At 37.5% G+C, this 26,029-nt stretch overlaps 1 protein-coding gene across 1 annotated transcript in view; it reads left to right on the forward strand.

The window, feature by feature from the left end:
• The first annotated feature begins 393 nt into the window (after positions 1 to 393).
• Positions 394 to 26,029, forward strand: part of MICU2 (mitochondrial calcium uptake 2) — a 142,348-nt gene continuing 116,712 nt past the window's right edge. The window contains exon 1 of the mRNA XM_062615212.1: positions 394 to 669. Coding sequence (XP_062471196.1) covers positions 421 to 669 — 249 coding nt within the window. The 5' untranslated portion in view covers positions 394 to 420. The remainder of the gene's footprint in view (positions 670 to 26,029) is intronic.

Genomic DNA, 26,029 nt, shown 5'->3' on the forward strand with positions numbered 1-26,029 from the left:
GGTCGGCCGCGCAGGGCCTTTGCTCGCCGACCTGCCCCTCCACTTGAGCTGTTTTCAACGAAACGCTTGAAACGGGGGCCCGGCTGCCACCCCTCACCACTGAGAGACCTGCCAGGCCCGGGGTGGAGAGACCGGGAGCCCAGCGCGTTTCCAAGACAAGAAGGCAGCCCTGCGGCGCTGGTCACTGATGTGAGACCCTGCACACCTGTGCGTGCATTACCTCTCTGCCAGCTCCATCCCCTCCGACTGTACAGGCAGCCTCTCTCTCGCCAGCGGAGTTAGGCCAGCACGTTCCCAACAGCAGAGTGACCCGCCGACGCCGACGCCACCGCCACCGCCGCCGCCGCCGCCGCCGCCACCGCCACCGCCCCCCCGGGGCGGCCAGCGACCGATCCCGCCGCCTCGGACCCGGCTTTGCGCATGCGGCCGAAGGGCCGGATCGATGTCGGTGGCGCCACCGCGGCTTCCGGGAAGATGGCGACGTGGAGAGCGGTGCTGGTGGCGTCTGCCCGCGCTCCGCTGAGGGGGCGGCTCGCCGGGCTGCGGCTCCCTCGGAACCAGCGGCGCCTACCCAGCTGGAGGGTCGCCGCCGCAGCCGCGGTCTGGGGAGGCTCCCTGGCGACGTGTTACAGCGGGCGGACGGGCGTGTTCCCCATGGTCCTGGCTCAGGTAAAAAGTGGCAGCAGCATCCCCTCTCCAGCAGCCTCGTCTCTCGCCGACGGGCAGGGCCGAGTGGGCCGCGGCGGGGAGCCGGGGTCGGGTGGGGAGGAGTGGGCTGTGGGCGGGCAGGGGTTCGCAGTGGTCAGACCTTGCCTGACTCAGCTTTGTGAGGCAGGACCTGGCTGTGGGAGCTCTCGTCGCTCAGGTAGCCCAGCAGATACTGCGCGTCCTTGGCCCCTTGCAGCAGCCGGGCTCAGCAATGTGTCAGTCACGCTAGTCCTGCTTCCCCTATTGACAAGAGGTTTGCTGTTTTCTTCCGCGAGAGAAGGCAGGGTTTGCCTTAGCACCCAGCGTTTCCTCTGCTCCCTTTACAGCCCTAGTCGTGCAACCTGATGAACCTGTGTGGTTTGCACAAGCACACGGCCTGTTCAGAGCTCCATGCTTTGCTGGTAACTTTCAGAGGTTGATACTTCCATAATACCTGGTCTGCGCGTCAGGTGGTGTTAGTCAGTTGTGCACCTTTTTCCCATTAAAAAAGGAGTATTGTGCAAGAATAGTGCTTTTATATCTCGCACTTTGTTTGAAATGCTTCGCACATAACGGGATGATTTTCTCCTAGTACATCCAAAATGCTGTGCTGTGGATGTTAACATGTAGTTTGCCTTGGAGCATCAGTACACACTTAGAAGGTTATGTTCAAGGGCAGATGCACATTATTTACAAAATAATCTTCCCAAGATCAAAATACAGTTATGCTTCCCAACTGTATTGTTTTTATGGAGGTCGTGAACATTTTTCCGTTCTTCCTTCAGAAGAGTTGTTACTGCCAAAAAAGTTGGTCAGGTATTTCAAGACTGAAAGAACCAAATGTTTTTAGGCCAGAGAGTTTTGGTGGTATGGGGGAAGAGGTCAGCATATGCTTGCAGTACCATTAATCTACTTATGTTTGTGAAATTCTGGAAGTCTTCAACAGTTTATGTGCTTCAGTGTCATGTCTCAACATACTGAATAGGCTGAACTACAGGCATAGATATCAATCTTTATTCTTCAGTCAAGAGCAAGAATAATTGTATTTTTTTATATTGCAGTCTCAGTTGTGGAATTTCTAAGCTGCATCTTCTTAGGAAACTCCATTTTTTAAAAAATAAGCATGTTTCTAAATAGGTTAACTATTACTTCTAATTTCTTGGATAGCATGTTAAAGCTGGTTTTCTGTATACAGGTCATAGTGAGGGAAGGCATCTACTATTTCACTAGTAGTCCTACTGGAAGCATATCTTTGTGTTAAAGAGCCAACAGAATATGATTTTATATTCAGTTACATGATTTTTTTGGAAGCATTGTGCTATGTTTAAGAAGTCCTGTTGTTGAGAGCAATTTCACATATGTATGGAACTCTTGCATAAGTAGGTGTATGTGTAGGTATACATAAAAAGTGTTCAATGCAGGAAGTAATCACTTTTTAAAGGGTAGTGAGTGAAGTGATCTAATACTGCTGCTACTGTGTTCATGGAGTAGCTTCCATGAAATGCATGGATAGTCCTAAAGATACACTTTTGAATTCTCTGGGGAAGTCCAAAAGTCTACAGCTTATTTAATTAATTTTTTGAGTTAATAAATTGCTGGATTCTGCCAGTGTTAAGTAGTTTATTCAATTTAAACTTCTTCCTTGTCCAGTAAAATGACTGTTGGAGATGCTGTCATAGTTGCACACAGAAGTTCTCCATATGTCTTGTACTCCATATTGCTGCAATTAATGTATTGAGTTTTTTTAAACCACCTAAGAACTGGCTATGCAGAGTAACACTAAGGCAAATAAAGTGAAAGTGGAAGGAAATGGATTGTAAAAGATGTCAGGGATAGAGTAACAGAGCTAAAGTAGCAGGCTGCGAGTCATTTAAGTTTAGATGTTCCTTGTAGTTTTTTATTGGCAGAAATAGGAAATACTCAAAAGCAAAACAGAGTGCTGAAACAGGCACATCGCATTCATCTCATGTTTTGAAGTGATATTTGTTCAGTTCAGAGCTTGTGCAGTTAAATGGAGATGCTTTGCACATTCTAACAGTGGATAACTTTACATTCTATTGTTAAGTCCTTTTTGTTATAACCAGTCTTAAACATCCTTGCTTTTGATTTTACTGGCAACCAGTTCTGAACTGGTTGGTTGTGTTGCAGTATGTTATGTAGGGGAAATGTTTGCATCATAGATACGTAATATAGGTTAAAGCAAGTATTTGAAATTAAGCAACATAATTTTCATTATCATTGTGGAATAAAGGAATATGTAGTGGAACTATTTATGCTTATATCTCATCAACCAGGCCTAGTATTTGCTCTTGAGAATGCAATGAGATTATGCTACAGTGCTTCCTGGTTTCCCATCTAAATCTGTGGGAATTCATTACTGCAAAATAGGTTGTGATTACTTAAAATACTTGACAAAGTGAAGCTGACAAAGTGGCAATGTACCTCAGTGCTGTAAAGAGCCAACAGAATATTATGTTATCTGATATTTTTCAGCAAAGTCTTCCTTGTAAATACTTGCTGCTTGTTTAGTTTAAGTAGTTGAAATTGATAACTATTTAGATTTTCTATTAGTCTCAATAAAACTAGTTTCTATCAAAATAGATTTTTTTCAGCTATTCCTTCTTAGACAACTTTGGAGCTATGATTCGCTATTGAAGCTGGCAAACAACATTGTGAAGCTAAAGTTCTGTAAATTCAGTATTTGGTCTTCTTCTAAAGCTTTTAATTATTTTAAAATCAACAACAGATACCTTTGGCACCTAGGATCTTATATCTTTATTTAATCCCAGTCCTCATGTACTGCTGCAGTTGGTTTAATCCCACTCATACTGGTTGTTGGCACTTCTGACTTCTGCTCAGAGTGAATGAAGTCCAGCCTGCCTACAGTCATTGCAGAACCAAAGGTCTTGCAGGTTCAGTTAATCTGTTTTCTTCTTGTGAGTTGTATGGGTAGTGTCTGTTTTAATTTGTAGTGGTTTATGTTTGGTTACTGTTTTTAATATAATTGTTGTTTATTCTGGCAATAAATTTTTGGGTTTGGGAGGTTTTCTAAACTTTTTCTGGCCCAGTTGTTTATCAACATTTTCACTGCCATTGTGTGTTCTGAGAACTTGTATTAAGCAAGTAGCATATTAATAATAAAACTTTCTAAATTTAGTGTAAGATTACCTCAGATGTAATCTTTCATACTGAGTTTCAGTAAGTGCTTTATGAACTTATTTCATTCTGTATTTGCTGATCTACTGTTTAGAAATGTACAACTAATATGTATTGGAATAATTCCTTAGTGCTGATTATAAATCTCTACAAAGATTTTATAGCACAATTAACATAGTCCTTTGTGTTTGTTTTGGGTTTTTTGTTTGGGTTTTTTGTTTGTTTGTTTGTTTTTTTATTGATACAATGTTTTAGCTCTACCTGCTCTTGTTATGTACCAGTGAAGCTACCCTGACGGTATCCTAGACTACGTCAGCCTGTGCTGGGAAAACCTAACTTTTTTTTTGGGGGGGGGGGAGGGGAGGGGTGGGATTTTTTTATTTTTTTTTTTTTACATGAAATGAACTGGTCAGCTTGTATAAAGGGGTTGGCAGTGTGTAAAAGCTTTTGTTCTACCAATACTTTAGAATGAAGATTTATGTTGAATTTCACTTAAAATGTTTTTATTGTTACTCAAACCAACACAGACAGGTTAAAAATTTACAAACTGCACTGCACACTGCAGTTATACTATACAGGCTGTTTTTCTTCATTAGTAGTGTAATTTAAATGCCACAGTGGCATATGGTTTGTAACCTTGATCAGACTTACAGTATTGTCTACTGTGTCTTTATTATCTTGGAGTTTGCAAGTTGCAATACTAATGTAGCACTATATGGGCTAAAGCTAATGGAATTATTTGGTTAAAGTATGCTGTTTATCACCAGTCAGCTTTGCAGTCAGTTAGGTTCCTTTTATCAAGCTCAAGAATCAAGTGCCTGATTGTCAAAGAGCGTGCAAGTGAATTTGGAATGGCACACATTGGGAGGCTGTCTCATTTTATGAGAGTAAATGATTCCTGCCGTCCCACTCCAAAGGAATTTGTAACCTGGGATCATAACATCGATCTTGTATGTCCACAAACTGCAAATGATAAGGAAACTGAGAAGCAGCAGGCTGCCAAAGTCATCGTCTCCTGCCCCTGCTGAGTTTTTTATGGATATGTTTAGTCACTGTCTTCAGAAAGAAAACATGATTTGATTCACCACTGAAAAGTTGCCATCCCTGCAGTGTCACATTTTGCTCTCAGTCTAAGTCACTGTTTTCCAAATGAGACTGACTGCAGTTGTCACTAGCACTTATATGAAGTTATTTGTGTGCAAAGTCTTTTCTGTTTGCTGATAAATATGATTTTTTTTCAGCATTCTTTTTCTGTGGTTATGGGAGCATTTGTTGGTACTTAAAATTTGATACGGCTTGCCTGAGGTAAAGAGGAAAACACCGTTTATTAACAGCATTTTTTGTCCTTGGTACATTCTGTTACATGATTGCAGTGACTTGGTTCTCTATCTTACCTTTTCTGCTACTGCGGTGTTGCATCAGCAATGTGCTACAGTTCTTACAGATAAGAGAATTCTTGTTTCCGGTCCTGGAGGTCTTAAACAAATATTGTATGTTTCACCATTTTCCAATGTTAATGATTCTTAAGAGAAGCAAAGGTAAAGCACGCATAGTGGTAACTGTGTGTTATAATGATAAGGAAACTTATTCCAAGCAACTAAAATACTTCTAATGATTGAAACTAGAGCTTAGATCAGTTTTCCAGGGCTACATGTGTAACCACCAGGAAAAAAATATTTTGTAACTACTGCCTTAACCTATTTAAAGAAACCAAAGTACTGTAAAGAATTCCCTAAACACCTGTTTGGTCAGGGAAGACCTGCTTGGTTCTGCCACTGTGGAAAAGGGAAAATAATATACTTGGAGGACCTCTTTACAATTCTAGGGCTCTGTAGAACTCAGTGCCACAGTTCATAGGATAATCTAGGGAGAGTGCTTAAATTAAATATAACTTAAGTTTATCAGGAGTTTGGAAGATGTCTCTGGACTCTCAGACTTGGAAGTTGATAAAACTGGTTTATAAAGTTCTGAAGTTCTGTCTGTGTTTCTTGGTGACACTTTGAAATGTGCACTGTGTCTCCAAAGAGATGAGTACTGAGATATAATTGTTTTAGACAAGTTGTGGTGTATTGTGCATGGTTTTCACTCAGGTGAAATTTCCAGCCTAAATCAGTAGATGATTTGCGAAATAATGTCTAATATAAGCGTGTTACATGTTTAGTGATTAGTAGCTTCTGGCATAAACATGTAAAATACATATGCTTCTAAAACAGATGTAATGAGTGCATGTCAAAACCAACATTTTGTTTAGATCATTTGAAGCAGCTTCTTCAGAACAGTGGAAGGAATAAGTGTGTAGCTGTGGGATTTTGGTGGGTTTTTACACATCTTCTGTATGCGGGACCACTTAATGACTTTGATTATGCTTGCACTACTTTTAGCCCACACTTTCTCACTCTGTATATTTCTGAATATATTTTGTAATAGATAATACTTAGGAAGGCAAGCTGTGCATAATAACTGCATGTGAAAGATTTTTTGTCTTGACAGATAGAAAGTATATATGTGGAATTTGAGTTTGGTCACCAAATATAAAAAAAATAGTGTATGTCTTTGTAGGAACTATTGAATCTATGAGTTATGTGTAAGCATTTGAAGTTGTGAAGACATTAGAAAATCTTGTTAGAATGGGACTTTTTATGGGGGTCTCTTTGCAATCTTGTTTTAAAAGCCTGGTTCATGCTGAGGAAAGAACATTGCTATTAAGATTAAGTGTTTTGATAAATATAGAACCTGGAATGAAATTGCATAAGGATTTGTAATCATATATAGAATCGCCTTGAGGGAGGACTGTGGTTCTAAAATAAAACCAGAAAAAATACATGCAGTCTAATCTGAGAAATATACAGGAAGATTCTTGTTCTTACTCTGTCATAAAAAGAAAAAAAATTGTCCACTTTTGTTGGATCAAAAATCCTAAAATAGATTTTGTGTCTTAAGTAATATTTAAGAGTGTTTATGTCTAAGTCTTTATTCTATTAGAAATTAATTGAGAATGCAGCTGTAGCAGCGCATGCAGCAGATACTAGGATGCTCACAAAGTAAAATTAAGCATGTATAAAATAAAAGTCTGCAGCGTAATGCTTTAACAGGCTTTTGAAACTTAATGCAAATGTTTTTAATCCACATCAAACATGCAACTCGGTGATAGCTTGCAGACCTCAGAGAAGCCTTATATTTGAGTTCAGCTGGTGCAAACCTGCCCACATGGTCACATCATTAATGCTTAAAATCTGTGTATTAAAGCAAGACTATGTAAAAATCATTAAAATTACTTTGCTGTTGTAGGTTGGAGAATCTTTAAGGGCTATATTTTTGGGTGTTTTTTTTTAAACCTATCCCCTGCTTTACCTTGTCTCATTCTTAAAATGTTGTCTTTACATTTTCTTGCATCTTGTTTTGCTGCTGATGGTTGTTCCGTCTGTGTGGCAGAACACATTATGCTGTATGGAGCAGACCAGGGTGCAGTGCATGGAGCCAGGCAGTGATCCCCTGCACAGCCTTGGATTTCTGTCCTGATTGTAGCACACATGGAAAGGTGTTAGAGATTCCTCACTGCATCTTCAGGTTGGGACCTTGAACCATCTGCCAGATGATGCCTTCAAATCTTCTTCCCACTGAAGAATCTGCAAAACTGGCAGCCTTTGGGGGACGCAGTTTGATTCAAGGTGCCTTGAACCCATGATGTTTTTTTACTGAGGTGCAGTGAGCAGTAGCCATGTGGTGGCATCCCTCGGCCAACTCCATGGTTTACATCCTGCTGTTTCTTCACCGCTATTTTTACTGTCTCAATAAATATTACAAAAAGTGTTATCTTAGGTCACGACAAGGCAGTCAGCTCTGTAGGTAGATGCATTACATACTGCCTGGTTTTGAGCGGGAAATGGGTAGTCAATTTTTGATTACATGACTGAGATATTGATAGTCTATGGCTACAAAAGAGACAGTTAAACACAGTTCATGCATATACCTTCTAACTCTGGTATATCATATGAATACATTCCTGTTAAGTTTTTTCATTACCATCCTTCTTAGAAGCAAATTGAAGTATGACAATATAATTGGTTTGGTTCTGTGCATTTAAATGCCTTCATAATATTGTTGCCTCCTGATTCATCTAAAATTAATGGGTTTCAATTAACAGTCCCAAAATATTATGAAAATTCAAAAATGCGTTTTTAAACATTTGTCCACTTCTTAGTCATCAATAAACATGAATCTCCCCTGCAAGAAGAGCCCTTTGGAATTAGATTGCCAGGTCAACCTACCCTGATCTTTTTTTTTTTTCTTTTTCCTAAATATACTTCAGTATTTCTGAAACTATTCCTCTTGTGCAGCCAACCAGGGTAACCTTAGCTACCTCTTGTTTAATTCTGTATTTCACTGTGTTATGGAAATACTGTATGTATCAGGTATCCAGCAAGCAGTCTAAATCAATAACTGAGATATTAAATATATCACAAACATCATTCTCAGCATTGGTGACATACGGGCATTGTCATGTTATATGCCTAAAATAGAATGTGGTATTGAGAGTATGGAATCTGTAGGACCATGATGTTATAATTAATTATAGACTTAAATATTACTTATGGATGTGCATTTGTTTCTAAACTTTAAATATACACTATCCCTGTCAGCTTTCTGAATTGAGATATTTATATCCTGAAATTTTTGGCTTTGAAAATATTTACGTTTATTCCCTTCTCTATGTGCATGGAGATTCTTCGTGCAGGTGTCTTCATTGATAGTAAACCAACATGATGTCAAATGTAGTCTTAGTTAAATTTTAACCTTGACCGCTATCTTTCATCTGACCTGTCACCTTTTGCTTGAATTCACTCTTCTTATATGACTTCAGTGATTAAATAAAATCTAATTAACATTCTTTGTAGGCATTTTGATACATGTGGACAGATGGGGTGAGTGAAGCTGCATGGTTTTGTTGTGGTTTTAGTTATTGTTTTAATTGCAGTGTAATAAAAGGTTGGTGTTTAAGAGTCTTTGGCTGTTTATGTTAGTGGACAAACACAGACAGATAATAATTTGCCTGAAAATCAAAAGAATACTCTTTTGAGTAGAAATAATTGCCCAAAATAATATTATGATTTTTGAAAAAGATCCACAAAGATCCCAGAGAAGATCTGTTATTTATTTACTGGGGATATGAGACTTTTTCTCCAGTAAATAATCTAGGTGGTTTCAAACAGATATCATAATGTATCTTTTTTTATCTGGTTGCTTAGATGGAAGTTCTGGGTTGTTTTGTTTTATAAACAAACAAAAAAAACAAAAACTACCAAACAAAACAAAAACTTTGAACAGAAATTAGTCTTTTTTAATGAGAAATAATACGTTGTGTACAAGCAGTAGCATCTATTCTCCATTGCTGCTGTTTTGTACTGTTTTTCAAATGTGTTTGCTGGACTAGCACAATTGCTCTATATTACGTGTCCTTGCAGACATTTGTGTAAAGACTGTGGCTGGCTGAATGTGGCTATTCATAACAAGCCGGTCAGCAGCTTGGAAATATAAGGTAACCAGAAAAAGAAATAACTTCGAATCTACTTTAATTTGTGCTGTGAAGAAAATTTAATACCCACTTCACTGGTGATAGCTGTAACAATAGCACTAGGTCTGTTTATTCCATTTCCTGTTTTCTGCATTGGGTACTTTTAGGTCACTAAATTTTGATACATTGTAATGTTGTCTAATTCTCTTTTTCCAGTGGTTCCTATTATAAGATTACTTAATATAACTAGGCTTAATTTTGTTTGAATAATATTCCAGAAAGACGCTAGCTAAAATAATCATTAAGGATAAATAACTGTCACAGATAAATGACAGATGAAACTGTGAAATGCTCATTCAGAATACATGTAGCAGGCTATATCTCCTTACTGCTACTCATGAAGGTTTTTACTAGACTGAACTGAAAGACAGGAGGGGGGAGTCTTGTCAGCTTTAAACACCAAACATCATTTAAAGTAGTTCCTCAAGGTGTTTGTGTCCCTTTCAGGATAGGAGAAATTTCAAGAGTGACTGTCGTGCGCTGTTGGAGTCTATAAAAAGCAGTTACCGCAGATGTAGCTAGTAAATATTATCTTATCAGCCCTGATACCTTCCCTGCTCTTTTGCTAAATGAGTGGAGGAACTCCTTTGCCTGCAAAACCTGCAGAGACTAAATCTAGCATATATAAAAAAATTATATGAAATGAAGGAAATCAGTGTTGACAGAAATACCTTTTCTTTAATCTTGCCTTTTTTTTTTAAAGTAAGCATTTTATTTTATAAGGTGTATTACTTGAGATGCTGCCACATTATATTGATAATCTATTACTAAATTATAATGCAGTATTAAAATACATTGAACTGCATGTCAAGTTATAGCTTTACATACATATACATATCTATAATGTGAATTTATACTTTATATATTAGTAAGTATATAGTAGTATACATATATATAAACTAGACATGCAGACTGTGTGAATGCAGTTAAAAAAAAAATAAATACCGTGTTAATAATAAAGTTATGGCATTTATTTTAAACATCTCTAATCTATCTAAATTGTCAGATGTGCCAGGAATTTAAAGGATGAATTCTGCCTGAAGTTCCATCAAAGGCTCCTTCTGGTGGCCCTGTGAGAGGCAGAGGGCTGTGTGCTGCCAAGTCAGGCTGGGCTCTGAACTTGACTTTGTGCACATGCCAGTGTGAAATCTTGCCAAAGAGAAAAGTGGAAAGTTCTGTACTGTCATATTGCTCACTGTGGTGAAATGGATTTGGTAATTGTATTATATTCTCTCAAAATTGTCAAAGTGAACTTTGTTTTTCAGTGCAGAAGTCTTCATGGTTACATATTGACCATGTTATTTGACCACCTGCTTCTCCTTTTCTAAAACTTTGAAAATTATAAGGCACCAGATCTTAATGCCATAACTAACAGAAGAATTAGTTTGGGGCTACAGTACAGCTTTTGTACTAGTTCTCACTAGGTTTGTTTTTGAAGCAACTGTGGACTTCTTTGGTAGTTTGATGTTTTTTAAGGAAGTGCAAAATCAAAATGATACTTAGCTTGGAGACTAATATAATGCTTTTTACCTTTACTTTGTAACCTTAAATAGTCTGAATGCAAAGTGATCTAGTGGTCTCAGTAGTCTGGAATTGTCACAAAATGAAATGTTTTCCCTTGCTCATTTTTGTGAGGGGAACACATTAGAATATGGTTCTTAGGAATGCAGTAAAGTTGATTGATAAAACATCTGGCACCCTTTTGTACTGAAAAATATGCTTGATGGTCCTAGGCATAAGGGAATACAGCAGTATCACTGATGTAATTGGGAATAATAATAAGAAATGACAGGCTTCTGCTGAAGATGTGAAATAGCAGGAATAAACATTGTAATCTCCAAAAGACAAAAAACAACACCACAAAACGTGCATCAATTTGAAATCAGTGTATCCCGGAGCAATTTAGGTTGCTTTTACCTAATGTAAAGCAGTAATACGAAATTTGTACTTTTCAGTAGGGAGATGAATGAGGAGAACTGGTACTTGGTTTAGTTGTTCACATTAGATGGACTTCTGGTTCTTAATGCATAACTGTTCTTTGTGAGATGCATCTCGACTGAAGAGTAGCTTTTCTGCTTTTTGCAGTGAGCTGTCATGGTTTAACCTAAGCCAGCAGCTAAGCACCATACAGCTGCTTGCTCACTCCCACCCAGTGGGACTTGTGAGAGAATTGGAAGAGTGTAGAAGTGAGCAAAAAGTGAGAAGATTTGTGGGTTGAAATAACAACAGTTTAATAGACAAAGCAAAAAGCCACACACACAAGCAAAGCAAAACAGGGAATTCATTCATTCCTTTCCCATCAGTTCCTCAATCTCCTGGAAAGCAGGGCTCCATCCTGGATAACAGTTACTTTGTTTTGGTGTAGAGTAGCCATATAGAAAACGTGGACATGGTCACATGTTCTAGTAAATTTACAGTCAGAGAAATGTAACCTTTCATATTCTGATTCTACAGAAATCCTGTGGCTAGGTGAGAGATGTTTGTCAGCACATGAGGAACAACTGAGTGATGGAAATAGAGCTACTTAAACAATATGCAGATTCCATTGATGCCCAGTTGGATGAGCTCTACAATATGCAGATGCTTTTCTTGTGCTGTGACTTATTTTGTCTGAAATTATTTTCTTCTAACCCTCGAGCAGATTATCTGGCAGTGCATGCTGCTATTTATTCTTTACTTAAGTGATGGGTTTTTTTAAGCTCTGCGAACTCTTTTCATTTGCGTGTAGCCAGACCTTCCCATATGGAAAGTTCTCAATAAAATCTTAAAATATGTTGGGATTAATTTATAATAGCTAACCATGCTTTATTTTGTGATATACAGTTAAAATGTGTATTATAATTTACCAAAGTAATTTTCTGTATTATATCAGAGCTGGATTTTTTTTTATATAGCTTGGTGGTTGTTGCATGTGTGTGTGTTACTAGTGCAGTATTTCTCCTTCTAGGAAAGGATGGTTGTTCATTTTTTCACACAGGGCTGTGGTTAAGCACTTCCGTAAAGAAATTTGTGCTTGCCTTTCTTGAGCTCTCTCAACTTTCTTGACAAAGAATACTGAAGACCTAAAAATTATAAGTAACAGAATTTAGACTGTGACCTTGAGAAGGACTCAACATGGAAAACAAAATGAGTAAAAGCTAATGAAAATCTTATGTTTCTGGATATTTTTTAAATCTATTCAAACTTTGTATTTTCAACTTAGCTGAAGAACCATCATGGGCAATAAACAGCATAAAGTGTATAAAATTACTTTTCCTAGAACACAGTGTTTCTTTTTTTCTGAATATGCCTGTTGTATGGAATGTTCTTACTCAGTCTCCCAGAAAAACATTGTAGGAAATTGCTGACATACTTTTTTCCCAGCTGCTGTTAGATTTGGAAAACTGACAATGTCATATTTCCAAATGGTATTTGATTGTTATTCTTCAGTTTTATTTTCTTACTTCTCTTCAGCCTCAAATGTGAAAAATATAAAGAAAAATGGAAAGATTCAGGTGCACCAGAAATACTGCATGTGTTAATTGAGCAGACTTTGAATGAATACCAGATTCTTTATGTGAACACGTCTGTAAAAACTAATGCACTTTCACTGTTAATGTGCCATCTGCTTAGTGTATGTTTATCATGGGTACCTCATTTTCTAATTTGGACTGAAGAGGTTCCCCCACAGTACGGCTTCTGAAATGACAGCAATGTAATCAAGATGCATTGAAAAAAAAAATTGCAATTCATAGTCAGATTCCTTGGTGTAAAACTCTTTAAAGCAGTATATGATGTCTCACTGCAGATAGCTTTTTCTATGCAGTATACACTCATTCTCTGTGGCGGTGGCAGGAAGTACCACTTCTAGTATTGCAGAGTACTCATACAGACAGCAAACAGGGAGTGATTATCCTGAGAGTCATCACATGGATGAATCCTTTGAGGGAAGCATTTGTGAGACTGTAGTTGTGGGAGTAATAGGGCATCTTTCTTGTTCCTTCATCCTCTACTTGTTAATTAGATCTTTGGCGGGTCTGGGAGCCTTCACTGCGGAAACTCTTCCTTACAGCAAACACTGCTGCATGAAGTTGTGCAGACCGTCCTGGGTGTTCTCTCTTTTGCATAACCTGCAAGTTACATCACTCTCTATTCATCACTTCCAGGACCAGCAGACTCCATGTGAGGGACTGCTCTGCACTGCCACTTGCCAGCAGGAAGCAATGCTTGCTTCTGCTTCCTCCATTGCTGAAGCAGAAAGGCTGGACTGGGCTTGGCTTTGAATACAGAGTTAGAAGGTGGCAGTTAATGGGAAGTAGACACAGTGGCTCTGGGCCAGGCTTTGTAGAGATTAAATTCTGGATGTGGTGTTAATATGATGGAATCAGACCCTTCCATATGGTTCAGTAGAGCATGTGTGATCGCATATCACCTCTATAAATTCCTGTTATGTACATCTGCTTCTAACCATCAGAAATACCCAGTTGATCTGACTAGAGTACCACAAATGAATTTAGAAATTGCTAGTAGTTCTTTGAAGTGTGTTGCACTTCATGCATACAGTGTTCCTTGTCATCCTGGAGGTCATATCTGACTGTTATTTTGTTATTTCAGACATAGAGATGGTCAAGTTTCCCATCACTGCATGCCTGAGGGATGCTTCTAACCCATTTAGTGTCCCTCTGAATGTGTTTGGCAAAACAAAGTTGATAGCACCGATAGTCTTTATTAGACCAGCTGCTGTAACTGGGAAAATTGCATAAGCTTTCGGTCACTACACCATGCTGTAGACTGTATCTTCTCTGTCAGTACATTTTGAATAGACAGTTAATGAGCAACTGATGATGACCAGGTTATGATGAGGTAACCATGAGACAACAGTGATGTGCTTTTGGTTGTGGATAGGGTATTGGTCCTGGAGGCCATACTTTGCAAAAAAGCAGAGAACAGAATTTGAAGTTAGCATGCTGGCAAAGCTTATGCCTGTATATCAGCTGAATAATTTTTCATACTGGGATATTTTGCTGAATATGAGAAACTTATACCATAGGCAGTTCATAAAAGCAGTTCTTCTGCTTTTGCAATAAAAATGTCCTTAATTCAGTTTTGGTCCTGAAATATTTCTACTTAATATAATACTTTTATAGTAGGGTAAGGAGGGGAGAGGAAGTAGATCTGCTCTCCCCTTAGAATTTGCTCTACTGTATTTTTGGAACTGATTATATGCATAAGGCACTTTGGAAAGCACCCTGTGTTATTGTAGTTGTCTCAAGAAATGTTAGTTTATGTAATATACGCAATAGCATAATTAATTTCTCATTATTCATAAAATAAGTGTCCATGAAATGTCTGACATTCAAAGACGTTAAATTTCTGTTTAATATTGTATTTAAATAGCTTATAAATATATAACCAACCTGTTAATGGTAAAACAATGTTTTGACAAGAGACTAAATTGCACTTCATAGTAGAGTGATGCAGTGGTCATAAGTGTTCAGAAATAATCAAGCCTTAAAATTGAACTGGCTGAAAATGTAAGGATTTTGTTTAAGATCATGTGGATTCTTTTTACCAGTTTTGAATGTCCGGGTTTGAAACTTCTGAACTGAATGTGCTAGAAGTTTTTCAGTGAAAGCTGAGATACTTTCTCAGTATTATGAACAGTAATGTGACTTTAATGATATTGAATGATTTGCTAATATTCATAGAATCATAGAATAGTTAGGGTTGGAAAGGACCTTAAGATCATCTAGTTCCAACCCCCCTGCCATGGGCGGGGACGCCTCACACTAAACCATGTCACCCAAGGCTCTGTCCAACCTGGCCTTGAACACTGCCAGTGATGGAGTATTCCCAACCTCCCTGGGCAACCCATTCCAGTGCCTCACCACCCTTGCAGTAAAGATTCATGATGAATCTCGTGGTAAGAAATTTTATTGAAATGCCAAGTTGCACTACTTACCACAGTGAAAAATGAACCTTTAATATTAGAAAAAGGGCTGTAAAAACCTGATGACTTATTTCATCTTGTGGAATTCATATTTAAATTTCTTCTTTCCTTACAGTGTGTTTGCTCTGTATAGCTTATTTTCTTGGTTTGCGGAGTTGAGGGCTAGTGACCTTTGAGATTTCTCCAGACTGAAATGGGGAATGGATCACTTCCCACATTTTAAAAGCTAGAGAAAATTGTAAATTTAAAGAAGAAGGGGGGGATAAAGTGGTAGGGAAGTTTTCATTACATGGAAATAATTTACCTAGCTATTATAAACTTGGATTATCTTTGTGTCAGTTGTTTCTTATACAGTGCCTTGTATGCTGAGATTGTTAATGACAGGGTTCTCATGCACTGCAGCAAGCAGATACGTGAGCCATGAAGCCTGGATTGGGTTTTGCTGGGGGAGTAAAAGCTTCCCCCTTTTTTTGTGGGTGTGTTGGCAGGTAGTGTTGCAATTTAGTTTTTGCTTCTCGTTATCAGCATGGGAATAGCTGTGTTCATTGTGCCAGGTTTGGTATGGAATTTTAGCAGCCTTCTGTTAAAAGTCACAAGGCCACACTTGAGCATAACAACTATGCTAGGAAGTCCTGGGCATCTGCATTTGTGTACAGAAAGCCTCAGATTTTCCTGTAGTAGCAAATTTGCTGGAGAATTGGCAGAAGTTTTTTTTCAATTAGGTTGTGTGTTTTTTTTTCCCACTGAAAACAAAGAAGGTGGTTGTAGTCTGCAATGTTAAGAATATGTCTGTTTTGACACTATTATGTAGATTTCTACTGCTTAAGTCAGTAATAGAGTGTGTTTAATTAGTAAAAGTGTTTAAATTGTTATGGTATTGTTTATCTGTGATAAAAATATGAACCTTTTAGGGCCAGAGCGAAAGAGAGGCACAGAATTTAGAAGGTATACTGTTCCTCAACTTGATTGGGATATAACTAGGTATAGCAAGTACTTACAACTGAAGCAAAACCAAATCACTTTTGAAAGGAAACGTATCATCAGTTTTTCTCTATTCTCTCAGTTTACAAAGAACTTCCTAAAGGACTATGTTTTGAGTTTGTTTTTTTTTTCCTGAGACTTGGAGTCAAAATAGTTGATTTTATGAGTCAAAATAACTGTTTTTATGGAGTGTTTAAAAGGTTCACATATGGATAACTTGGTATTCAAGTACAGTTGGTTTAGTGTAACTCGTGTGTGAACTGTATCATTAGTTTAATTGGCTTGTTTTAAAAACAGTATTAGATTAGAGTTGGAAAGATAACACAGTAGTTTACCAAGTGTTAAACTGGGTTTAAAATCCTTCTTAATGGTATAGCCTGAAGTGTGTATCTCAGTTGTGTTAAAGATACTAAAGTTAAAAATAAAGGGGAGGAGGAAAGGCATATCTGTGGTGTCAGCGAGGCATGTGGTAAGCTGATGTATAAAGGGAAGGTAATGGATCTACTTGGATTCCAGCCAGCGGTGCCGGACGTGGGCATTCTGCCGAGGCACATTCCGGGGCATTAAGTGCAATCCCTTCCCTGAGCTTACTGAGCCTTTTGCGTAATTCATCTTCCTTGCAGTACACTCTGCCAGGGTCTGGGCATACAGCTTGGGTAGTTTCATTACCACTGCAACTTCTCAGTAGGTAGTTTTTCAACGAGGGCAGTGTTTGACTTCTGAACACTCAGACATAAGTAGCTTTGTTTGAATCTCCTGTACAGGCACTATCTTGCAGCTTGCTGTTTCTTTGAATAGGGTATTAGAATCTTGTTTCTTCTCTAAATTTCTGGTTGTAAGCAAATCATCTTAAGAAGATGGCTTTTTAATCTACTTTTTTTTCCTTAATGCATAAGCACCGTTGGTGTTGGCATGCAAAATTAAGTGGTGATATTTCGTTTTAACCTCTGTCATGTTATCAACTTAATCTGCTACTACAGCTGTTTGCTATCTTATAGCTACACTGGAGGGGAAAAAAAAAATTTTGTGAACAGAAAAGAGGAAGAACGAAAGAAAAAAGTTATTATTCATCAATGAAAGTTGCCTTTCACTGTATATTTCAACAAGTAATCATGCGCTGCAGTAAACCTCACTCCCTGAAGGTATGCAAGATCAAAGTTTACATCCTACAACCTGTGGGAAGCATCATTGCCATTTTCCCCATCAGCCTAATTTTCCATCTTTTCCCATTTTCTTGGCCATTTAAAAGCTAGATGAATTGTGCATACAACTCTGTTATGTCTCCTAGAGTAAAAACTTTAAAGACCTTCAGAAATGCTTGCAGGGTTGGCCTCCTGTTCCTTCCTATGCTCAGAGGGATGGGTTACCTCAGATCTCCCAATGAGAAGCATACACCATTTTGTGAAAATAGTTCCTCCAAGGTTGCCTTAGAAGGATTATTTGGCCGCTTGTTTGGGCAGAATGACCAGGGTGAGCCTGAACGTAGAGGCTCTAGCTTTGCATGTTTGATTGTGCGCAACCCAATTATGAAAAAAAGAAATATTATGAGAGCATTTAATAAAATATAAATGTTTATAATAGCTTTTAATACAAACTTTTATGCTAACAGCTATAATTACTTCTCATTGTTACTGAAAAGCTCTTTTGTAACAAGAAGTTACAGATAAATATTTAATGTCAAACTGGGCTGAGATTAATCAAAAGATATTAATATACCCAAGGTAACTGTGACCTGCACTTCATTGAGATGCTGTGCCTTGAAAACATAGAATTACCTGCATTTTTAGCATGAGTTTCCATACTCACTGTTAAAGAGCCTAATGGTCAAAATCTATTTTTAAAGTAGCTTGTTTTTCTGACATGCTGATAGCAATTAATCCTGATTCAAAGATGTATTATTACAAGCTAAGGTTGTTAAACTGTTTGGTTTACCTTTCATTTCTCCTGCCTTCTTAGAAAATCTTCCTACTTTAAATGCTATGTAATATTTCTAATTGTGGATGCAAAGAACTAGAATAACTGGAAAGTATATAGGAAGAGATGGCATTTTCCTCCTGTACCTTTGGGAATGTAGTGCACTGACATCTGTCCTCCTCCATTCCCACAGCCTTTCTCAAAAAGAAGTCGAGGTCCAAAAAAGTTGTGTTTAATTTGATGCTGTCATTTAACATTCTCTATGCTTCTGGAACAAAGCTATTTACGTGTGGGACCTAAATAGCTGTTCACAGCTGCTGCCAGTTTATGCGCTGGTGATGGTTATAGCTCCTCACCCTAACACTGGATAGACTTCTTTTAAATATAGTATTTTGATGAACACTGTGTTTTGTGGTTAGAGCCCTTGTCTAACCCTGTTCGTGTTTCATGTTTAGGAGAGCTGGCATTAAGCTCATCTCTGTTAAATATGGGGAAACCAAAAGCACTTGAGAAGACAAACAGTTCTGAAGAACAAATAGATGTAATTCAGCAATATGCCTTATACTAAGTAGTCTGTTGTTCAAATGTGAGAGTTGTGCTTCATTTTTGGCAAGTTCCTCTGGTTCTGATACAAGGCAATTTTTGTTATTGTAGTTGAACAACTCAGTGCCAGTAGTTTGACTGTACTTTTCTGGTAGCTTTTACTGAGCTTTCCCAAGCATTTAGAGCGTTGGGTATCTAAAGAGAAATTAATACGAAGCTCAAGCAAAGGCAGTTTTGTTTGCATTGAGAGACAATAAAAGGAACACTGAGAAATAGCTTGTCATCTCTTTCTCAACGCTGTTATCGATTCATTCCATAATCCTATCAAAATAAAGATAATAAATATCTGAATCTTATGTTGGTGCTCTAGCGTAGTGTAGCATGGGAAAATGGCCCGCTGGAACTTCTGACCTGTTTTTCTTCTTCTTAGGTAAGAATTTTCTAATTCTTTATTCTAGTTCACTTTTATGTTGCCTTTGTCTTACCTCTAAAGAATGTCCTCAGCCACCTTCTGGCTTTGAACTTTCAGTTTGTCTTTGTGCATTTTGATTTTAAAACATTTATTTGAGGAAGAATAAAACTAAAAAATAACTATGACAAGGGAGTTAGAGACAATGGAATTTGCAGGTAAGTTGTACAGACATTGCTGTACCAACAGCAGTGTAGCATTATGTGATTTACAGGGCAGAGGATATACAGCATCATAATATTCAAACTTCTTTTATGATAAAATGAATAATGAGCACTTGTGTGCAAAGTATTAATTGGAAAGGAATGCTGGTTTTTAAGAGTTATTTTGTGTTGACATTGAAAGTAATTATATATGGTCTGTTCAGTTGCATTCTGTAACATGTTAGGGTTTTTTAGCTACCATATTAAAGATAGCTTGGGCTTCCCTCAGTAGAAGTTTTAATGCCTAGCTCAAAGTGATTTTAAGGAATTAATGTTTAGTTATAACATTAACTGTACGGGAAATTAACAGGGTTAGAATAATTAATGAATAAAATTGTAACAGCTCTAATTTACATTGCCTAATATAAACTTTTAAAGCTTTCTTGAAAGGTTTTTGCTAATTAACACACTAAATTGGTTTTATTTCATGAACAGAATACAGAAAAATATGGGTAATTTCTTTGTAGGCTCCATTTGACTTGACACCTCACTGATTTCAAGCCTGGATTAAAAATTCACTCTTTTCTCAAAGCAGATACACTAGAGGTTCAAAATCCCTCAGTTGGTATTGCTTATTTTGAAGCCTCTGAAATTTCATTTTATTTTGTGATTGGATTTGCTTGTTTTTTTGAGAAAGTATTTCACCTTTTAGTGTGTATTGGTGGGAAGAAGGGGAAGGATTGAGAGATGAGGTTTTGAGTTCTTCCTCACCAGGCTAGAAAAAAGCCCTTTAACTGGGACACCAGGTGCTTGCATCACAGTTGACACACTCCATTAATATTTGAATTGAACTAAGTTTATAATATTCATACTTGAGGAGTACAGTGGGTATTATAAGTGTGCACACTGTATCTAACTTCGTGTAGTTTGGTATTCTAAATTCATAATTGTACTTAAGAAATTCCTTTCTGGTCTTCCAACTCATTATAAAAAATGGACATCGCTAACTGATGTAGGAGTGGCATCCCAAAGCTTTTGATCTCTGGTCTTGAATCTTTTGAAGTAGAAAAAAATAATAGCTTAGAAAAACTTGATCGAAGATTACTTCAAGAAAAATGGATTTAATAAGTGGCTGCTTAATTGACATGTGACCTGTAGGGTTAGAGATGCCAGACAGCGAAACTACAGTGAAAGAGCTGGGATAAACTCTATTTAAATAATGCTTTCAGATGCTATTACATATACAGATTGTAATCAAAGTGACTATTTTATCTAAAGCCCTGGTAGAGACTATAAGAATTGGTACTTTATAATTATTAGTAAATTCCTCAGACTACTGCTAAGCGCAGCTAATTGCTTTCCTTTCTATACTTACTTCTAATCAAAGAGGAAAAAAAAAACAGCTTAGTGTAGTGGCCAACATTGTGTAGCAGGATCTGTCACACTCACTGGTGTTTCACCAGCGAAGTTAGTTTTGTGCTACCTGTCTGAAGGGACATACTCTCAAAGAGGCATAACTGCCTTATAACCAAAGCACCCGTGAATAGTGCTGAGTATGGCAGGGCTGGGGATATCTCTTTCCCATCCCTAGTAATGTATCAACCATTTAAAGTTGCTTTGTTTGTAGAATGCTATTAATTTCTATGTAAAAATGAAGCAAATTACCAGGGTTGCTTTTTTTATTGTTGTTGTTTTGCGGTTTTTTTTTCACTCTTTTAAGTGTTGTCATTTAAAAAAAAAAAAAAAAAATTGGTGAGTTTTTACCATGTCAGTCGTCTTTACTTCAGGGATAAAGTAAAAGTTCTTGCTTTTCTTGAATTACCCTGACAATATGTGTCTGTACTTGAGTCCTGTGTCTTAAAAAGGATAAGGCTTGATGATTACTAGCATTTTATTACCATTGTTATGTGATGTGATGGCATGTAGCAGTTGGGAGAGAAGATACTGTTCTCTGACACATTAATTCCATGTTCTATTGGGCCATTCACAGACCATTCACATAGTCTTCATTATTACTATTAATCTTCCATGGCATACTTCCTTCAAATCTTTTGCCTGTGATCATTCCTTACTTGGAGTCTATATTTAAATATATGAAACATGAAATTTGTGAGTAATGTGATGCTGTCCTGGGTTCAGCAGTAGCAGTCATTTTTCTCCTTCTTAGTAGCTGGTGCAGTGCTGTGGTTTTGACTTTCAGCCTGGGAGCAACGCTGATAACACCGGTGTTTTTAGTTGCTGCTCAGTAATGTTTAGTCTGACCAAGGACTTTGAGTCTCATGCTCTGCCAGGGAGGAGGGGAAGCCGGGAAGAAGCAGAGACAGGACACCTGATCCAAACTAACCAAAGAGGTATTCCATACCACAGCATGTCATGCCCACTATATAAACTGGGGCAGTTACCCAGAAGGGCTAGATCACTGCTTGGTAAGTCTGGGTATCGGTCAGTGGGTGGTGAGCGGTTGTGTTCTCTTCCCTTGTTATTTCCCTTATCATTATTATTATTGGTGGTAGCAGCAGTGGTCTGTGTTATACCTTAGTTACTGGACTGTTCTTATCTCAACCCGTGGGAGTTACATTCTTTCGATTCTCCTCCCCATCCCTCCGGGGGAGGAAGGGTGAGGAGTGAGAGACTGCATGGCTGACTGAGTTTAAACCACAACAGGTGCCCAGGGAAGATTAATGCAGCACTCTTGGTTCCACTTGATCTGGGTTTTTGTCTTAATCATGTGATTCTTTTCTTTCAGTCCAGACAGTCAAATTCTATTTCCTAGCTTTTCACGTAGTCACACATAATTAAAGGCTTCCCAGGTTTCACCTAGAAACTTATTTATGAAAGTACAGTGATTCTTATCAGGTTTTTATGTATTAAAAAAAAAAACAAACACCAAAAGAACCCTGCGTTGTTTTTATGATCTCTTTTTCTGCTTCACTTTCCTAGTAACAACAGTTAATGGATTTACTTGGAATCTGTGATTTGTCATTTTTCTAAGCTTGTTCCTCATTAATGGAAAACCGCTAGGAATGGGGGAAAAAAAATTGTCTATAACTAAATTTGGAAGAATTAATACATATTATAACAATATCTGTATTGTATCATTGATACAATTGATACTGTTAGGGTGGTGAAGGCACTGGAATAGGTTGCCCAAAGAAGCTGTGAATGCTCCATCCCTGGCAGTCTCCAAGGCCAGGTTGGATGGGTCGTTGGGCAACATGGTTTACCGTGAGGTGTCTCTGCCCATGGCAGGGGGTTGGAACTAGGTGGTCTTAAGGTCCTTTTCCAACCCAAACCATTCTAAGATTCTGTGATTCTATGATACTGTGATTCTCAGGTGTTCTTTGATCAAATACCTCTTGCTGTGCTAGAAGACAGTAAATTGTTTTCTGTGTAATAGTGCTTCTATGAAAATACTAGTTTTTTTAAGTATCTAAATAATTGCATAAATTGCTTTCTTAAGCTGTTAGCAGTTTAAGTAATTTAAATAAAGATTAATACATGGGTGGTTTCATGCAGCACTTTAAACTGGTGTGGAAGAAAGACGACCAAAATTGGTGCTGCATGTCATTCCATAGGACAGGCAGAAACCGTGATGCTCTCATGTTGTGTGTGCTTTGGAGTGACCAGGATCTTTTTTATGCAGAGCACAGAATATGAAATAGGGGTTGTATACTTGTGGAGTTGGTGGGGGGAGAAGTGAGTTTGTGTGATGTGTGGGTTGGATTTCTTTTACTGTGTGGTTGGTTGTTTTGTTGGGGAGTGTTATGGGTTGGGGTTTTTTGTTTTTTTTTGAGGGAATGCTTTGATTTTTTTCTTTTTTTTTTTTTTTTCAGTGCAGGGGCTTTTACTCCTAGTTCTACTCTTAGGAAGCAGATCCAGTCATATCTTTTCTCATGGACAAAAAAGACCTACACTTGATGAACAGCTGTAAAAATTAGTTTCAGAGATTTTCAAGGACTTAACCAAGTTGCTTGCATGTTTAACTTTGCTAGTAATATTTCTACATATTTATATTTTTTTGCAGAGGTAATAGATAATTTAAAAGTAAAAATGTTGGCTATCATATATAAATAGAGACTTATTATTGGTAAAGTACCAATGGTAAGTACCATTGATAAGTAAGTTCAAACAAAGCTGTGGAGCAGACCAAAAAGCAAATGGTATGGATAGTAAAGTAATAGCAGCCTTGAGAGGTCTGTAATTCTTTCATGGATTAGATACATGATATTTTGCTGGCATTATGTTCAAAAACCTGTTCCTTTATTATTTGTAATTTGACTTCAGTCATGCATAGACTTGTTGACAGCTATTTACTAAAAATCTGCCTTTGCAAGAGACTAGAACCCTCCTGTGTAGGAATAAAGATATCAACATATCAGCTGCCAGAATTATTTTTCAGCTGTATTAATATGTAAATATTAGAAAACGGGAAAGAATTTAAGCAGAAGTGTGCAAATAAAAACTTCTCATATTAATTGCATGGCTGCCTGATTATGCTGTTTTCATTAGAATTGTGCATTATTTTGTTTATGAAATATCAATATTCAAATTACTTTTTCAAGTTACCTGTATTTAAAAAAAATGGTCCTGCCTAACAAATCCCAAGCTGTCTTTAGAGTTTGGGATTTGTGTATTAAACTCTCCTGTTAGTAATGGCCTGCAAGAATGTTGGAGAGGGACTCTTCATCAGGGATTATAGCGAAAGGACATGGGGTAATGGGATTAGATTTAAACCAGGGAAGTTCAGGTTAGATAGAAGGAAGAATACTGGATACTGGACAATACCATTTTGTAAAACGCATTAGTAAAACTATTGAGTTGGCATTAAATAGATGAAAATACTTGTTTATAAACTTCTGAAAGTTGTAATGTAACCATTATGAGAAAGCTGTGCTTTTCTTGCCTTCTGCCACACACATACTTTGAGAGTATGTTGATAACTGGGTTGCTTTCTTTGGTTTTGTGCTCCATTCGCTTCTGAGCACATTAGTCCAGTCTGTTTTGCTTATCAATGAACTGGGAGACATGTCCAACCTAATGACTTCTTTTTTGGCATTTCCAGTTGAATTGGTTTTCTTAATTACGAGAAGTCCTCATTTTGAGTATGCAGCATTTAAAAGTTTACTGATTCTTTGGATTGTAGGTTCAGAGCTAGGCACAGTAAACCTAGTTAATATGTCTCTGTTGTGTTGCTCTGGTTTATTTGTTCAGTAGCTGGAGGCTAACCCATACCTGTAATAGACTTTGTTTTCCCCGTATCTTGTCAGGCTCTGCGTTCACTTTTTTTAAATGTTGCAGAAGAATGATGATAATTCTGTACAGCATTCAAAACTGTGGTTACATGAGTGGCACAATGATTTTCTTCTTTTTATTCTTTCATCATTTCCTGATGATCCTAGCCTTAGATTTTCCATTTTGATCACTATTGGGATTTTAGCTAATGTATTTGGAGAACAATGTATGATGATTCAGTTTTTTCTCCCAGACTAGTAACAGAGCTCCTATCATTCATCATGTGTAATTTCTTTTTCTATGTCCTTTCTTTTATGTTTACATGGAATTTTATCCTTCAGTCATTTATACCTTTTGATCAGCTTTATTTTTGATTACACCAAATAATTAGTAAGCCATTTGACTTTTTTTCAAACTAGCTTTCTAGATCTTAGATGTGCTGGATCACAGTGACCCTTTTGTAACTCTGCTGGCAAAATCTTTCATACGAAAAACTGTTTATTTCTGCTCTTGCTTTGTTTTGTTTTAATGAGTTACTTAATTCCATAAGGACTTTCCCTTTTCTCCTGTATTAGCACAGTTTGTTTAGGAGATTTCTTACCTTTTGTCAGTTAGCTTGTCCAAACTTACTGAAAACTCACATCTGCTCTGTCATTAAAAGCACACTTATGCAGCTGCTTATCAGTCCTTTAGCTACTACTAGTAGTGATGACTTCCCTCTACAAAAGTTGTTGACTCTTCCCATGTATTTATCCATATGCTTAGTCTTGCTTTTTCTGTTATAAACTGTTTTGATACAGTCCTGACTTATCAAAATTCACTGACAGCTCGCAGAAAGCTATTTTTTTGTTTAAATGATGTAATATTTTATTCTGTCATTGCTGTCTTATATGAATAAATTTCACACCACAGTTGTTAGGTCATTTTTTTCATATTTTACTTTGGGAATTTTGGGTAAATAGTGTCTGATCCTGATGACTTGTCTAGATTATATTCTGATGACGATTGCTTAAAATGCTTTCTCTGTTCTATCTCTATCTGGAGAAAAACTCCAGCAACTTCCATCAGCTCTTCTATGGTGAGCAGCAGGGGAATGAAAAAATCAATGTAGCTTTTCTGGTACTTTTGTTTGAGCTCTTCCTTTATGTCTCAATCACATATTCAGCCTACTCATTCTCTCTCATCTTCATGCTTGTCCTTGGAACAGGTTTTAATTGTGAATTGAGAGAGTTACTAAAACTTGATTTTTAAAATTTATTTTTGCTCTGCTTTTTTACGCTTTCTTGTTAAATAGCAAAAGTTTATGGGGAGTTCTCTACCACATTTTTTTTTTTTCGTCACTGTTTAGGAGCCACATCCACTTCTAAAAAGATTATTCTTCTACCTAAAACAGCCTTCTCCAA

Source organism: Pezoporus occidentalis, unplaced genomic scaffold (assembly GCF_034315485.1).
Source record: "Pezoporus occidentalis ecotype Australia unplaced genomic scaffold, CSIRO_AGI_Poc_V1 ctg18, whole genome shotgun sequence".
In the NCBI taxonomy this organism is placed as follows: Eukaryota; Metazoa; Chordata; class Aves; order Psittaciformes; family Psittacidae; genus Pezoporus; species Pezoporus occidentalis.